The sequence below is a fragment of the Varanus komodoensis genome, unplaced genomic scaffold, assembly GCF_004798865.1.
Source record: "Varanus komodoensis strain SLA01 unplaced genomic scaffold, ASM479886v1 scaffold69, whole genome shotgun sequence".
NCBI classification, from domain to species: Eukaryota; Metazoa; Chordata; class Lepidosauria; order Squamata; family Varanidae; genus Varanus; species Varanus komodoensis.
In genome coordinates, this window is record NW_025336334.1 from 236,589 (window position 1) to 252,829 (window position 16,241).

General features: G+C 41.1%; 1 protein-coding gene across 7 annotated transcripts in view; it reads right to left on the reverse strand.

The window, feature by feature from the left end:
- The window catches only part of ARFGAP3 (ADP ribosylation factor GTPase activating protein 3), a 43,608-nt gene extending 27,640 nt beyond the window's left edge, over window positions 1–15,968 (reverse strand). For 3 of the 7 annotated variants that reach the window (XM_044450835.1, XM_044450833.1, XM_044450831.1), the window contains exons 1-7: window positions 15,774–15,965; window positions 9,904–10,022; window positions 8,073–8,145; window positions 6,917–7,048; window positions 5,699–5,782; window positions 3,588–3,675; window positions 2,787–2,846 (exon numbers count right to left, since the gene is read on the reverse strand). In XM_044450835.1, the coding sequence (XP_044306770.1) occupies window positions 2,787–2,846; window positions 3,588–3,675; window positions 5,699–5,782; window positions 6,917–7,048; window positions 8,073–8,145; window positions 9,904–10,022; window positions 15,774–15,842 (625 nt within the window). In that variant the 5' untranslated portion in view covers window positions 15,843–15,965. Of the gene's footprint in view, window positions 1–2,786; window positions 2,847–3,587; window positions 3,676–5,698; window positions 5,783–6,916; window positions 7,049–8,072; window positions 8,146–9,903; window positions 10,023–15,773 lie in introns of all 7 variants that reach the window. The other 4 variants (XM_044450838.1, XM_044450836.1, XM_044450832.1 and 1 more) reach the window with 3 other exon arrangements.
- Between the last annotated feature and the right edge of the window lie 273 nt (window positions 15,969–16,241).

Below are 16,241 nucleotides of genomic sequence, written 5' to 3' on the forward strand. Positions count from 1 at the left end.
TGGACCACACTTTTTCAACCCATACTCTCATTCCATTTTTGTCCATCAATCCTTCCTCATGAACATGTACAACTCCTCTTGGAATCACTTCTTTTGAAAATGTTTTCCTTTTGAAAATTAACATGGGTGGCAATTTGGTGCACAGCAAGACAACACAACTGTGTAATGGGTTTTCTCATGTCCAGAGATTTTCACGGTGATAGTTTTGGCACCTTTCAAATCAACAGTCCTATTAGATGGCACATCAAAGGTTAGCAGGACTTCATCCATATTCCCAATCTGGCCAATTTCAAACCCATTCTTCTTCCTAGCATCAATTACAAATTTCTGAAAGGACAGAATCTTAGATTTATATTCTTTTGGCATTTTTTGTGCAATTCTAGTTTAGGTGCGCATAGCAAGGCCACATCGCCTCATAAATCTGTAGCACCACGATGGTGATCCAGTAAAATCATGAATGCCTTTCTCTACAGCAATGCGTTTGGCTTCATGTATTATCATTTTTGTAGAGACTGAGAAGCCATTATTCTGGTGATGTGTGATCCATTCTTTCATGGCCACCTCTAACTGTGGCCACTTTGCAGAATTCCCACGAAACGTGTGCTTACTTTTATTCACTTTTTGCAGCTGATCCTCCTGTTTCCTCCACTCTTATCATTTTTTCAGTTGGAGGTGGCCCAAAATGTTTCTCCGCTGCTCTGTTTCCATGCTCCTTAGCATAGTTTACTACCTCTAGTTTAAAAGGAATCTTATATGCTAGTCTTTTCTGCTTTATCATCCTTGTATGTAGAATGGGGGAGGTTTTCTGCAAGAAAATACAGTGATGAAGGAACTGTCAGTAATGTACCAGAAAACCTCTGTGCAAAATGGTCAAATGATACGGTATACCATATCCATTCTGTACAAGGACTATACATGTACAAGGACTATACATTACAGCTGTATAGTAATATACGGTATGACATTTCCCAGTGACAATCTGTCGGCCAGATGATGACACACAGAACATTCCACATGACATTTATTACCGTACTCAGCAGACACATTTTATCTAGAATAATATGCCGTTACTATCTGCGCTGCTGAATCTCAAAAAAATGTAAGTGACAGCAGGCCATTTCATCTGAGAACACACTCCAGTTACTGGTAACTAGTGCTACTAATGAATTGGTTTGCATTTGCAGCCCAGTTGTGGTGGATTTCACATTCTGCATGGTGCCTACTAATAGATCTGATTTTCTTGCACTTGAGATCTCAACATGCAGAAGCACAGGCAATAGGTTAGAACTTCTCAAGCTCCAATATTGCAAAGGTCAACAGCTGTTTAGAGCTGCCAGTGCACTAAGCTGTAAAGTAATCCTAGCACAGCATTCATAATGAACAGCATTTGCTAGTCAACAGCATGTGAATATACGTTAATAAATAAAAGGAGCTTACTTGCAGAATGAGGCTGAATTACTTGGACCTGATCCTGCTTTCATGCAGATCAATGGGTGTTTTGCTTTCAGTCTGAATGGGTGGAGGGCCATTGTTCCCTCAGGGTCTAGTACTTGTGCCAACATCTTTTGTTTGGCCAATGATTTGCACCGATGCTGAAATATGTGTCATTTTTGCACCTGCAATTAATTGTCAGTGTCAAAGAGGCCTAGTCAAGACCCCTTAGTTTCTCCCCTCAGATCTTTAATTTGAATCATCATCATTTCTATCATGATGGAAATTTCCTGCTCAAACAATTGGACATACTGTTCCTTTCTGTTCCTCACGCTAGCATAACTATCAAGGTGATCGCCATTCAAACAGAACACGCAACATCCACTGCTGCTAGAGAAAGATACATTTGCCCACTAAGCTGATCCAAATTATATTGTGCACACAGAGCAGTGGTCACAGGGGAAACTGATTTAACAAGGAATAATTCCTCCCCTTGCCCGAAGTTACTGTTTTAACTACTGCCATTTGAAAACACACACCAAACTGTGATTAACAGCTCTCACCTGCGCCGGGGGGGGGGGGGGGGGGGGGGAGCCCCCCCGGCCGCGGGCCCGCGGGGGGGGGGGGGGGGGGGGGGGGCAGAGCAGCGCATGCCGAGCGCGTGCCAGCCAGGTGGTGCCATGTGGTGCAGGCCGGCAGCGTGCCGGCGATGGTCTTCCGGGTGGCGCGGCAGCAGCAGCAGCTCTTCCTGGGAGGTGGGGGTGAGCAGTCTCCGTCTCTCCGTGAGGCCAGTGGGTTAAAGGCCGCGGCTGCTCCTCCTCCGCACGCCTCCCCCTGAGCGGCACAGCTCTCACCTGCGCCGGAGGAGGGGGTGGAGCAGTGCAGGCCGAGCGCGTGCTGGCCAGGTGGTGCAGGCCGGCAACGTGCCAGCGATGGTCTTCCGGGTGGCGCAGCGGCGGCGGCAGCTCTTCCCAGGCGGTGGGGGTGAGCAGTCTCCATCTCTCCATGCAGCCGGCGGGTTAAAGGCCGCGGCTGCTCCTCCTCCGCACGCCTCCCCCTGAGCGGCACAGCTCTCACCTGCACCGGAGGAGGGGGGCGGAGCAGTCGGGCACACACACATTCGCTCTAGAAGACGCACAGACATTTCCCCTTACTTTTGAGGGGGGAAAAGTGTGTCTTATAGAGCGAAAAATACGGTATGTCACAGGAAAAAATGGCTGTTCTGGGGGCTGAAATGCCTTTCCTTAAGTTTCTGCTGAAAATTTAGTCAATGGTACAAAATTTGCATTGATTGCCCCATGCCATTTAGACATGTACATGTTAAAATACATTGTTCTTCTATTTTGATTGATTACCTAATGAAGCTTGCGGTGATACACTAAGGCAATCAACGTTTGGTCCATGTTCAAGTTCTTCTATAAATACAAAAAAATTAAGGTCAAAAAGTGCATTTTAGAAAGAGTTTTGAAAACTTATTTCTAGATGGAAGCCCATCCCTCATAGTCACAGGGCTTTCCACTTCCCCAGAGGCTTCTTTTCCCAACTTTTTTTAAAACCAGTATAAATTGTGCACATTGTTCTTATCAACCACTGCATTGCCAAGTTGGAACTGCAAGTTTTCACAGATTTAAACAGATTAAACATGTAAGTTTGGATGACCATGTACTGTATCCAACAGCTACTCATTCTGCTAAAATAAATGAATTTGGAAACTCATTTCCACTAATGCAAACAGGATTCTCCAACTTAAGTTACATTTGTGCAAGCATAATGGACAACCACTTATGCAATGGAAAGGGAAGAGATTTGTTAGTGCTATTTTGGGTTTGTAGAATAAAACTGGTGAATACTACCCTATGCATACTTTTATCAATGGATAAAGTGATGGCTGAAGCAAGCATTTTAGAAGTTATAGTGACAATAGCACTAAAATGTCCTATACAAAGCAATATAAACCAGGCCCTTTTAATGTATATCAGTTTTAAAATACAGCTGCCTAGTTTATTATCTATTGATATCTATTTATTATTATCTATTATATATCAACAATATATAAAAACTAAGAACAAAAAACCCCAATAGTACCTGGAAATGTTCAATTTTATATGCAATTTGCCAAAAGTTTTAGAACTGTAATTGACAGTGACAAATTATACCTTCTTTGCTTTCAGAATCATTTCCTGAAGCATTCTGTTTCAAATGAGTTTCATCCTGGTGTGCTGATTTCCACTCTGTGTTTGTAACCTGCAAAAACGAAAAACTATCATAATTAATACAGTGCATTTATATCCCACTTTTTTCAAGTCAACTTATAAGCATCATTTTATTCGCTCAGCTACAACTCTGTGAGGTAAGTTAGGCTGAGAGAGAGGCTGGCCCAAAGTCACCAAGTGTACTCACAGCTGAAAGGATCTTCCAGGTCACAGGTCAGCACAGTTACCTATTTGAACTAAATTCAAGGTAACTAAAGCCTGAACCTAGCTAAGACACTCACCTAATCTCCACAGTTATGTGGTTGTTTAATATGTTATTAGCTATATATATCAAATAACTATGATTTCATAATTTTCCTTTCTCACAATATTTTTTTCAAAAATAAAATGGCAAACACAATATCAGAATATTAGATTTCATTTACTAAAGGACTCAAACAGTTATACCATTACTTAGCTTTTTGCTACTTCTTAGACTTTACAACTTTATCTGGGTGATCAATATTAATATAATTTATGGTGCATTTGACCACAGAGTTATATTTTGAGTAAGTAACAACAAACAGTACTAATTGTTACACAACTTATAAAAAGTGACATTTCCATATTCAATAGCTGAAGCTCTCTGAAGTTCACAATATTATATATGTATATACATTATGTGTGTGTACATATACACATATACAGTATATCACAGAAGTGAGTACACCCCTCACATTTTGTAAATATTTTATTATATCTTTTCATGTGACAACCCTGAAGAAATGACACTTAGCTACAATGTAAAGTAGTGAGTATATAGCTTGTATAACAGTGTAAAATTGCTGTCCCCTCAAAATAACTCAACATACAGCCATTAATGTCTAAACTGCTGGCAACAAAAGTGAGTACACCTCTAAATGAAACTGTCCAAATTGGGCCCAAAGTGTCAATATTCTGTGTGGCCACCATTATTTTCCAGCACTGCCTTAACCCTCTTGGGCATGGAGTTCACCAGAGCTTCACAGGTTGCCACTGGAGTCCTCTTCCACTCCTCCATGACGACATCACGGAGCTGGTGGGTGTTAGAGACCTTGCGCTCCTCCACCTTCTGTTTCAGGATGCCCCACAGATGCTCGATAGGGTTTAGGTCTGGAGACATGCTTGGCCAGTCCATCACCTTTACCCTCAGCTTCTTTAGCAAGGCAGCAGTCGTCTTGGAGGTGTGTTTGGGGTCGTTATCATGTTGGAATACTGCCCTGCGGCCCAGTCTCCGAAGGGAGGGGATCATGCTCTGCTTCAGTATGTCACAGTACATGTTGGCATTCATGGTTCCCTCAATGAACTGGTTCCCTCAATGAACTGTAGCTCCCCAGTGCTGGCAGCACTCATGCAGCCCCAGACCATGACACTCCCACCACCATGCTGGACTATAGGCAAGACACACTTGTCTTTGTACTCCTCACCTGGTTGTCGCCACACACGCTTGACACCATCTGAACCAAATCAGTTTATCTTGGTCTCATCAGACCACAGGACATGGTTCCACTAATCCACGTCCTTAGTCTGCTTGTCCTCAGCAAACTGTTTGCGGGCTTTCTTGTGCATCATCTTTAGAAGAGGCTTCCTTCTGGGAAGAAAGAGGCAACCTTCTTCCATGCCACATACAGCAGCACAAACAAAGGTTGCTGCATGTGACATGGAAGAGGGATGCTGCTTGCACCGTGCTTGCATGGGGCTCCATTCCTGGCAAGCACCATGCAAACACTGAATATGCTTGCCAGGAACTCGGACTCACAGCTGCATCAAAGTGGACCAGAGTCCAGGGAGTCAAGTCCATGGAATCCAAAGGGTTCCTACCCCTAGAAGCGATTCCTCACACATTTCTAGACTGTACTACTCAAACAGTCACTACCCCATCATGCTGAAATGTGGTATGCAAGAAAAATATGGACCCTCGACCCTCTTAAGACTGAAGGTGGGTTTAGAACACACTCATGAACTGGCCACAACTTATGCGACTTTGCCACTTCAGAAGTATGACAGACCTAAGCAAAAATCAACTTATTCTATACCTGAGGAGAAACATGTGATGCAAAGAAGTCTTCTTCTTTTTCTTGAGGTGATAGAGGAGGGGCTCCACAGCCTTCTATCCACAGCTAGAACAAACACAACAAGTCATCTCAGGATGCTTTCTCAATAAAGCAACAAATTTTAGGTATTTGGGGAATCCCTAGACATGCAGAGATAATATCTGTAAATTAAAAGATGAAGTCAAAACAGCAGCCTGTGAGCCTGCAGGACCTACGGAAACTAGATATAAGAAAGTTAGAATCACTAATCTTAGTGTTTGAGAACCAGCCCAAATCCTGAACAGTGCTATATAACCCAGAAGGATAAAGTTCTAAGAGGTCAAGAAACCCCCAAAACCACTAGCTGGAGTCCTAAATACAAGCAAGACAGAGTACTCAGAGGAGGGCCTTCTCTGTGGTGGCACCCCAACTATGGAATGCGCTCCCCAGAGAGGTCCGCCTGGCGCCATCATTATATGTTTTTCAGTGCCAGGTCAAGACCTTTTTATTTAATCAATATTTTAGTATGTTTTAATGCTGAATTTGATTGTTGTATTTTATTAATTTACAGCCAGAGTGGATTGTCAATTTATCTAAGTTGTAAGCTGTCCAGAGACGCAAGTAATTGGAAGGCATACAAATTTTATAAATAAATAAATAAATAAAATTCTAACTGGGGAACACTGCATGGCTTCATTGTAAAACCCTAATTGAGTTGAGATCAAAAATATTTCACTATAGTCAAAATATAGAAATTCTTTTGTCCCTTGCTTATAGTGACTACTGAAGAGTAGTGAGTGCTTGACACACTTAAAGCATGTTATTACATGACAATAACATCCCACCCTTTTTCTTCTAGCAAGAAATCCAAGGCAGCTTACAAGGTTCTCATCCTCTCAATCTTATCCTCACAACAAACTTGGGAGGTATATTCAGTTGAATGGAAGCACCTGGCCCAGTGTTACCCAGTGAGCTTCATGGCAGAGTGGAGAGTAGCACACAAATCTCCCAAGTCCCCGGTCAAACACTCTAACCACTGGCTTTCCAAAAGAGCCATTTCATCTTTCCAGATTAACTGCATACAATATTTTAACATAGACACATCTGAATGCATTTGTTATATGCACATTTTATATACGTCAAATTGACTGGAAATATGACAGTAATCTAGACACAGAACAAAACAAAATTCATGAACAATGCAGAATGCAGATCACTTACATCAGTACCATGCTTCCGTGTTGCCTGTGCTGCAAGTGTTTTAATCTTTTCCCTGTAAAGTTGAGCAGCACGACTGCTGTATTTGGCATTGGTGTCATTTGTTGTGCAACCATATTGATGAAAAAACACAGACTACAAAAGAAACAGACAGCATGTGTGTTTAAAAACAGTAAGTGCATGAAAAAATGAAGATAAAGCTTGTGACAGACTGAGCTGACATCTCAATAAAACACTTTGCAACATTTATTTATTTATAACATTTTTATGCCGCACCCATCGCAGAAGCCTCAGGGCGGCTTACAAAGAGACTAAATAAACAAAGAATAGAATAACATTAAAAATTTGGAGTATCTCGGCCATAATTTAAAACCACTAAATAAAACAACTGATTAACAATTAAAATATTGTTTAAATAAAAAGGTCTTGGGCTGTCGCCGAAAAACAAGAAACAACGGCGCCAGGCAGACCTCTCTGGGGAGCGCATTCCATAGGTGGGGCGCCACTGAAAGAAGGCCCTCCTCCGAGTACTCTGTCTTACTTGTATTTAGGACTCCAGCTAGTGGTTTTGGGGGTTTCTTGACCTCTTAGAACTTTATCCTTCTGGGTTAACATGGTGGTTCAAACAGAGATCTGCTTCATCCATTCTTGCCTAATGCGTCTAAGTTTTCATTAGTCAGTCAGTCAAAGGCTCAATCCTTTAGAATCTACAACTCTCCACACACAGGAAATCGTAGGTTTTTCTCTCTAATCTTACATAAGATCGTGCCTTAAATCATTCAATTTGTACCTTGCTCTCTACTAGGAAGGTTGGAAGAAGCATTACTGCACCTATGAAATTAAGCTGACATCCGTCCAGGAGATAAACTTGATTATAAACAAAGAACAAAAAGTAAGATTCTCACAAAGCAAAATTCAGCATTCATGTTGGGGGTTGAACAGTGGGCTAGAAATAGCCATGCTACTATTTATTATTGATTTATTTATTAAAACATTTCTATGCCGCCCCATTCGCCGAAGCCTCGGGGCGGCTCACAACATAAAGTTAAAATACAAAAAAAAAAAACAAAAAAAAACATACTAGGTATGTTTTAGATCAATGTAAGACAGATTTCTGAAAACCAGGAAGAAAACTAATGATTTTAAGATATGAACTTACAGCATTAGCATTTCCTCCAACTTGCATACATCTCAGTTGAAACCATGACCAGTTAGAATCTAATTCTGTAGACCTACCCAAGGGAAAAAAAATCACATACACATGCCAAAAAAACCAAAATACACATAACTCTAGAATGAGAATAATTACATAAATAGCAGCTAAGGCTTTGGGTTAGGACAAACTCTACTGTTATCCCCATAGAACACACAAATCCCCTCTGGTTTTAAATTTTTTTTCATTGTCAAACAACATGGGAAGCAGGTAAAGCAGAAATGCAAGATACACATATTTTTTTTAAAAATAAAGTGACTATGGGTTTACCTCAATCTCTAAAATTGTTTCAGCATTCAAAATATAGTATGATTGCAAGCTTTCAAAATTTCATCTCATAGCTAGGACTGGCAGAGACAGCCTGTTAAGTATATGCTCAGTAGTAAACCACGGTTTCCATGAGGAAATGCCCTTAGGCATGGTTATGTATTTTTCCCCAAAATATTTTTATTTATTTATTACATTTATACTACCCAATAGCCAGAGCTTTTTGAAGGGTTCACAACCATTTAAAACATGTGATATAAAATGCAATATTAAATATTAAGTAGTTAAGATATAGTATCAAATACAAATGAGAACAATTGTATTAAAAAATTAAGCAGTAATTCATCTATTCCCAGCAGAATCCATCTGAATAGAAGCCCCTGGTTCTTCTCACGCATGTATCTCCTGCTTTCTTTCTCCACTGCAATGTTTAGTGCTTTCATTCTATATTATAGAACAATAGAACTATTCATTCTATAGTTTAGTGCTTTCATTCTATTTCATTTCATTCTAAGGCTATTTTCCTGTGTCTACCAGGCTATTGGAGATGCCTGCTCAGGATCAGAAGACAGCAGAGATTAAACCATTTCTGCAGCCTCCATAGCTCTGTGTTACAATAGGCTGCGGTTCCAATTGATGTTACTGCTCTTCCTGCTTTAGAACGAATCTCTTAAATTTAGCTATTATACCAGGTTAGAAGGAAAGTCTGTCACATTTAGGCACTAAAAGGGACATTAGTATGCAAGGTATTATATGTATGGCCAGGATGTCCCAGGGGAAAAAAAGCTTCACTGCACATAGGGCAGTGTTACAAAGTCAAATGGTATTTAAAGGTAGTCCTCCCAAGTTTCCCTGATTTTGCCTTGGCTTAGCATATGGCATTACTTGTAGAAACCCTTGTTCTTTCCCTTTCCCCCAAATCTTCCTGCACATACAGAGAATTAAGGGAAGGGATAGTTGGACTTTGAAAGAAGCTGAAGTAGTGGTAAAGCCCCCTGGTATTTGAAGGGCTGCTTGGCAATGTACATGACTTTTACCTGTACAGAAACAAGCTCGCTCGCTCTCTCTCTCGCGCGCTCTCTCTTCCCCTCCCCCACTCCTTTACTTAAATTATTTATAGGCCGGCCTTCAGGACTGCTACTTCTAGCTAACAATTCATACAAAAGAGGTTTTTAAAAAGAGCAGTAAGAATATGAAACAGATCAACTTAAAATCAGTTTCAAGGCTATCTAAATTTCAGTTTGAATAGAAAAGTGTCCTCTAAGAACAGAGGGCATCTTTACCTTTCCATCTGGGACCAAACTATAATATGAACGTTATAACTTGATTCTTATTTATTTAGTACAAGTACACAACAACACTCCATTCATTACTATGGACATGAGGCAGATGAGGTAGAGGCAGAATGTCATTTACTATCTCATTTACTTCAACATGGTTAGAAAAAATTCACACATATATTTAAACAAGAAAACATTCCAATTTAAAAAACTGCATACCAACTGCTTACCGAATAAAACTCAAGTGAACCCCAAGTGATCGATGAGTCCCTGAGCAGTCAATGCACAGGAAAACACCATACGTTATGCTTGCCCAGCTTGGGTTTTTTGCTCCACAGTCGAAACACATCTAGAAAACAACCACAGGTTGACTGTTAATATTTCTTTATTTAACCAACTTACGAGTTCTCATCTGACCTGGAGGATATCCTATGAACATGAACTAATTAGTATCAGAACTATTTGCCTGTAATTTGTTCAAAGGTAATATGACAGCAACATTGTAACTTCCTTCTTAAGAGGTTAGATCTAGACTAGGTCGGCTAAATTTAGGTCCCATTGAAACCAATCAATTAATTTATTAATTTATGATTGATAACTAAACTTCCCAATTAATTTCAATGAAATGCTAGTTTAGCTATTAGTCTGGACCCAGCTCAGGACATCTAAACATTCCATGTGTATATGCAAAAAAGCCTGTGCTAAAAACAGTACTAGCTGCTTCACTTTCGAAGCCCTGCTTCTTTGTATTGCCAGTCCCTTGGAACTAATCCTTGTAGATGAACAGGTGAAATGTTGGAATTTACCTCTGAAGCATATCCATTTTAAATTTTTAGGCAGTTGGGGTACTCAGAGTATTAATATTGAACATGTTCTCTGAAAGCATTAAGCACAACGATTCTAAAAGAACATAGAAAATCCTCTAAGCAATCCTGTTGGTCATACTGTGAAACAAAGCAGGGCAGTGCACATGGAAAGATAATAATACCGAAATAAAAATGAAGAAAATGTATTAACTCAAATAGTGGTATTTAAAGGTAGCAGCATTTTAAGCAAGCAAACCAACACTATGAACTGACTAGCTTGAATTTAACCTGGAACTTCACCTTGCCTCTAGTCCTACCAAACCTTTGGCCCTGCCCTGCTCCTGAGCATGACTTCACCTTGTTGAAATCAGACCCTCACTTGTACCTTGACTCCTGCCATGCTTTATGGGTATCTGACTTTGCCTCTGGCTCTACCATATCCCACCATGACCTACATCCATTTCCATCATCCCTGTCTCAGTGCTCCTAGAGTAGATGCCTGCTGCTTACATCCTGGCGCTGACACTGAGCATGTTAACTGAGGTGTGGTGTCTGCAGACCAACTAATTCTAAATTACTCTAACAGCTGAGCCAATGTCAGGGGGAAAGCAGGCAGTTAAAAAACCTGGATGGAAATTCTTTCATTTACCTGTTTCAGCCAATTTATGAGGTCAGAAAACTGTGTGAACAAGCCTAGAACACTGCAGATGTAATTCTATGTACACTGAAATGGGAGTGTGAATACTGAATACAGCAAGACTGCTCTGAAAAAAAAAGCTCACTTAATATCGCTGTGGTTTTATCACTGGACATCCAACTGAGTACATTAACTCATTTTTCCAGTTGCTTACAGTTTCTAGTATCTGCATTAAAATGATCCAGCATATATTTGACATCAGAGCCTCAACCACAATACATGTGTCAAGAGTGGAAAAAGACCCAAAGAGAGTTTGCTGGGCATGTACAATCAAAATAACATTTACAGTTTATTCAGACATACAAGAAAATGCATGGGCATGTAGGCAGTCCCCTAACGGACGGCCAAGTTGGAGTCTGTACAAGAAGCTTTATAACCCACCAGTTTCATAAAATTTGGCAGAGCAGTTGGGGAATGGGTGGGGATGACCTTTCAGGACAGGGAAATTAGCATGTCTAAGGTTCACCAGGGAAGCAAGACTTGCAATATAGATTCCTGAAGATCAGGAATCCCATCTCAAGTCTAAAAGTTGTTCTTACAGTATCAGGCTTTTATGGCAAAGCATTTGTTCATTTTGTCCAAACACATAAAAAATACAAACAGAATGTACCTTATTGAATGTTGGTTTAATTCACTCAACAATATGAGTATTGGAACACCTAATACTTCCTCCTTAAAACTTCTGTCTCCACATAGCCCATCAAAACTGTTCACCTGAAACACCCTTGGTCTTACAATCCAATGTTTTTGTGGACACAAAAAAAAATACAGTTAGATGTCATTAAATAGGTTTTTCTTCTATCTGCCTACATTATAACCCACTTCTCCTGCAGCTTTTAAAATTCATCATCTTAAAGATGGCTTCATTATCCTGGACACTTGTTTTAGTATAACTCTGCATAAGTTCATTAATCAACTTGAAATGATTCAGAAACATGCTTGATATAACTATACTCTTTTAAACATATTTGCATAGAATATGGTAGGACAGAGTTACTTACCTCTTTGTAACTGGGAAGTAACATAATGTCAGATTGTGCAAATGTGCACAAAAATACATGTAGGAAAACATTTCTGGGCATACTGAAAAAATAACTGTTTCTTTTTAAATGTCCACATAACTTGTTCTACCTACTCCGAAAGGTTACTATTCTGCAAGAACAAGATCAAAGCATGATTACAGTACAGCTAAACTCCTATGCCAACTCATCAGTGTTCACTCTAAAAATCAAGGGCTGCATTCCATGCTGTGTTTTAAAAACATATTAGCAACACTGATAAGCAGAACAGAACTTTGACCATGAAGAGTAAGAGCCAGTGTGGTGCAGTGGTTAAGAGCATGGGACTGGGACTCAGACGACCTGGGTTCTAGTCCCCGCTCAGCCATGGAGCCAACTGGGTGACTTTGGGCCAGTCACAGACTCTCAGCCCAACCTACCTCACAGGGTTGTTGTTGTGGGGATAAGATGGAGGAGGAGAATGATGTAAGCTGCCTTGAGCCCTTTGTAGGAAAAAGGCAGGATATAAATTGAAAAATAAATAAAATAAATAAAATAAAGATATCCTGGAGAAAGATAAAAAAAGGCATTGAGAATGTCCATGGAAACTGTTTTGTATGTTTGTTTGTTTGTTTATTTATTAGGGTATTTCTAACCTGTCCTTTACGGTTAGTCTCTGGATGGCTTACAATATAAAACACGTAATTTACAGGATTCTATATATTTTATAGAAGACTTATCTGTGCTAACAAAAAAGCTAAGGAACATTTTTGCTTTGAATTAAGAGACCTTGACATGTTTTATGGCTTACCGCAGCTACTAAAGGAAGAGTTAATTTGGGATGTCCAAAAGCCCCCATCCTCACACAACTGGGCATCCAATGCAAAGCAGGAGGTGCAATGACAATGATTTCTACTTCCTGATCTGCATTTCTGTTTAATTCCATCAAGCTGGGCAACCTTGAAGGGAGGGGAAGGAGACTACAACTACTTCAGTTTCCTCCTCTTTCCATCCTCTGAAACACCCTTTTACCTCCACCCTCAGGAAACCAACAAATTTAGATGCTCCAAGCAACACTCAGGATGGCTACTCACTTTTACATGAATTTACTTTATAGTCCTTAACCAAACACCACATTTCCTAGTGTGTTCAGCATGGATAACAAAGCTTTCTGATATCACAGTGAAAGGCATTAAGGATCTCAATCATACAGCTTCTCAATTGTTTGGAAGAGAGAGAGGATTATTTGGCATCCAAGGTCCTCCAATCATGGAGGCCCCACCCTCTCCCACCACAGCCTGCATGGAAAGAACCATACTGGCTGCTTCTCCAAGGGCAGAAATCCTCAGAGAGGGGTGAAGGGATATTCCGGAAGGCCAGGGAGGATAATGGGGCCAAGAGCTTACACCAGATCCAAGAACCCAATCCTCCTTCCCTTCCCCTCTGTGCCACTTTATCTAGATAGCAGAAAATGGTCATAGATGAAATGCAGGGCACAAGGTGCAACACATCAGAAACTGCTAGTACCATGCCTTGTGCCCTGTACTAGATACAAATAAGCTTCCATGTTCAGAGGCCACTGGACTGCACCCTGAGCATTCTAAACCTGAAAGACACTAGGCACAAGTCTCAGCTTTCAAGACTTCATGTTGGGTAGATCTGTTTTTAAAGTCTATGAATTCAAATATTTGAAGTAATAGTGGCTTAAGTACACTCAATGGCTATCTTTAAAAATAAACTCATCAAAATGCTTGGTATATTATAAACATATGGAAAATATCAGGTCACGCCTATCCCAGAGAACAATTTGTGCACAAGCAAAATAATTAACGTCTTTATCTCCTTCCTTTCCAAAAAGGTTTAATCAACAATTGTGGCTCATTAGATGAGCATATGGAAATATACAGCTTTTCTTAGGCTTATTCATTTGCCTTATATTTTGTTCTATTCTAAAAGGGAGGTTTTAGTGAAGATTTCTTCCCCAGCATATGGAGTGCCAATAGGTCAGACTGCTTGTAACCTAAACCAAACCATTCTGCAAACCAGGAGGAAAAAAGGCAGTTTTATTGTTTCCTAATAAACAAAAGGAAGGAAGGAAGGAAGGAAGGAAGGAAGGAAGGAAGGATCATCTATTATAACTGTAACTCCTCACCATATCTTGAGAATTTATGAAATTGATACATAATTGAAGTTGTAAACAGATTTAAAACTCCTATTTTCAGGACCAACCTGATATACAAATTTAGTATTCTTCAGTGTTCATAGCTACATTATCCAAATTAAGAAATTATTCTAAGGCAAATAAGACACTTAAAGCAGACTTTTATTTCACTTGGTACACCACATGTTCCATCACCCATCAGGCAAAAATTCTATTGAGTTCAATAGGTTTTGCATACAAGCAAATGTGCACAAGACTGCCATCCTATAAAGAAGCAGACATGCATTCTGGTACTAGGAGTGATTTCCATCTTCATCCTAAACCTGCACACTTACTTAGACTAACAAATTAGATTAAGTTTTCCATTACATCTGATGAAGATACACAATTATCTAGAAATGACACAGGAACAAATAAAAGAAAGGGAAAACCATACCGGTAACAATGAGAAAAGGTAGAAAATCCTCACCTGTAGAAATCCTCAGCAAAATCTATGCAATTTATAAACTATCAGCTTCCAAAAAGGTTTTAAAAATTAGAGTAGCAGCTCTATGCTATCTAAATAATAGCCTACAAATACAGTAATCTCATGGTATCTAACTGTTGCAATTTTTTTTAATAAAACGACTTTATTTTTATTTCAATTAAGCTTTCTATAAAGCATCATAATATATATCAAGGCAACATTTTTAAGCTATTACCAGTACTCTAAGCAAAAGCTGAACTATAATACATGCTCCACAGCTTATCCACCTGCTGTCCCTATATCTATTAGAGACAGCTTCAGTTTTCTGGTACATCTTCCAGAAAAACAAATGGGCCAATCCTGTGGGTTAAGAGGGATGTTAACTGCCTTTTTAAAAAGCTGCCTGTAAATACGTCTACTAAAGTTCTTAAGATTGCAGTCCTCTCCTCTCCCAACTAACCCTGTGTGGCAGAGAAAAGAGAATGCCTCTTAATCAGTACATATGTACACCAGTTGTTGAGGACCTTGGGCAGGCAGTGGTCTTGCAGCCATCCTACTTGAACGATCCTGTGGGCGGCTGCTTTGCCACCGTGTGTGCAGAGAGCTGAACCTTGGTCTGATCCAGCATGGCTGTTCTTACGCACTTCAGCAGAATGAGATCCTGCGAAATAAACCGCAGGACTTCAGTAGCGCATGAACGAGGCAGCGAGCTGGCGGGAGAAGAGTTTAGGGCACACGGCTTCTGACTCCAAGAGAATAAACGCTCCGGGCACACGGACGTACCCACCCCCCACTTTCGCCCCCGAAATGCAGCAAGTGTGCGGTGACAGCCTGCGCTGCCCGAAAATACACCGACCCGGACGGCCCAGCCCCGCCCCCCGAGGCAATGCAACGTGTCACTAGCAAAATTCGGCTCCTCCAGCGCGAAGAGAAAGGAGGAGGACGGCCCGCTGCCCCTTCCCCTCCCTTCACCTTGTTTGTCTGGACGGCGCGGAGCCGTCTGAAGATGGTGACGATGTCCTGCTTACTGGGCTCACACATCCTTCCCCTCCGGCCGCAGCTCCTCAGCAGAGACAAACAGCGGCACAGATAGCCGCGGCGACCGCCACCGCCTCAGCTTCACACAGGCGGACGGAGCGCAAACATACGCACACACGTAGCCGGGCTCATCCAATGAGACCGCCCAAGGAGGCGGAGCATCAGCGTGTCGCCAGCGCTGCCGGTTGGACAGAACGAGGGAACGAAACGGCTGATTTGGTAAAAGTGGACTAGGACAAGCGCTGCTGGGATTAGGGGCGGGGCTTTCCCTGAGGCTCGCGCGCCGGCTGGCCAGCCTCCTTTTAACGTTTCCAGGGCGATGGCAAGGACGGAGGCTGGAAGTGCGCCCTCCCGGAAGAGGCCCAGAGGCAGGCGGGGCTTCATGAAGAAAGGCCTGGAGAG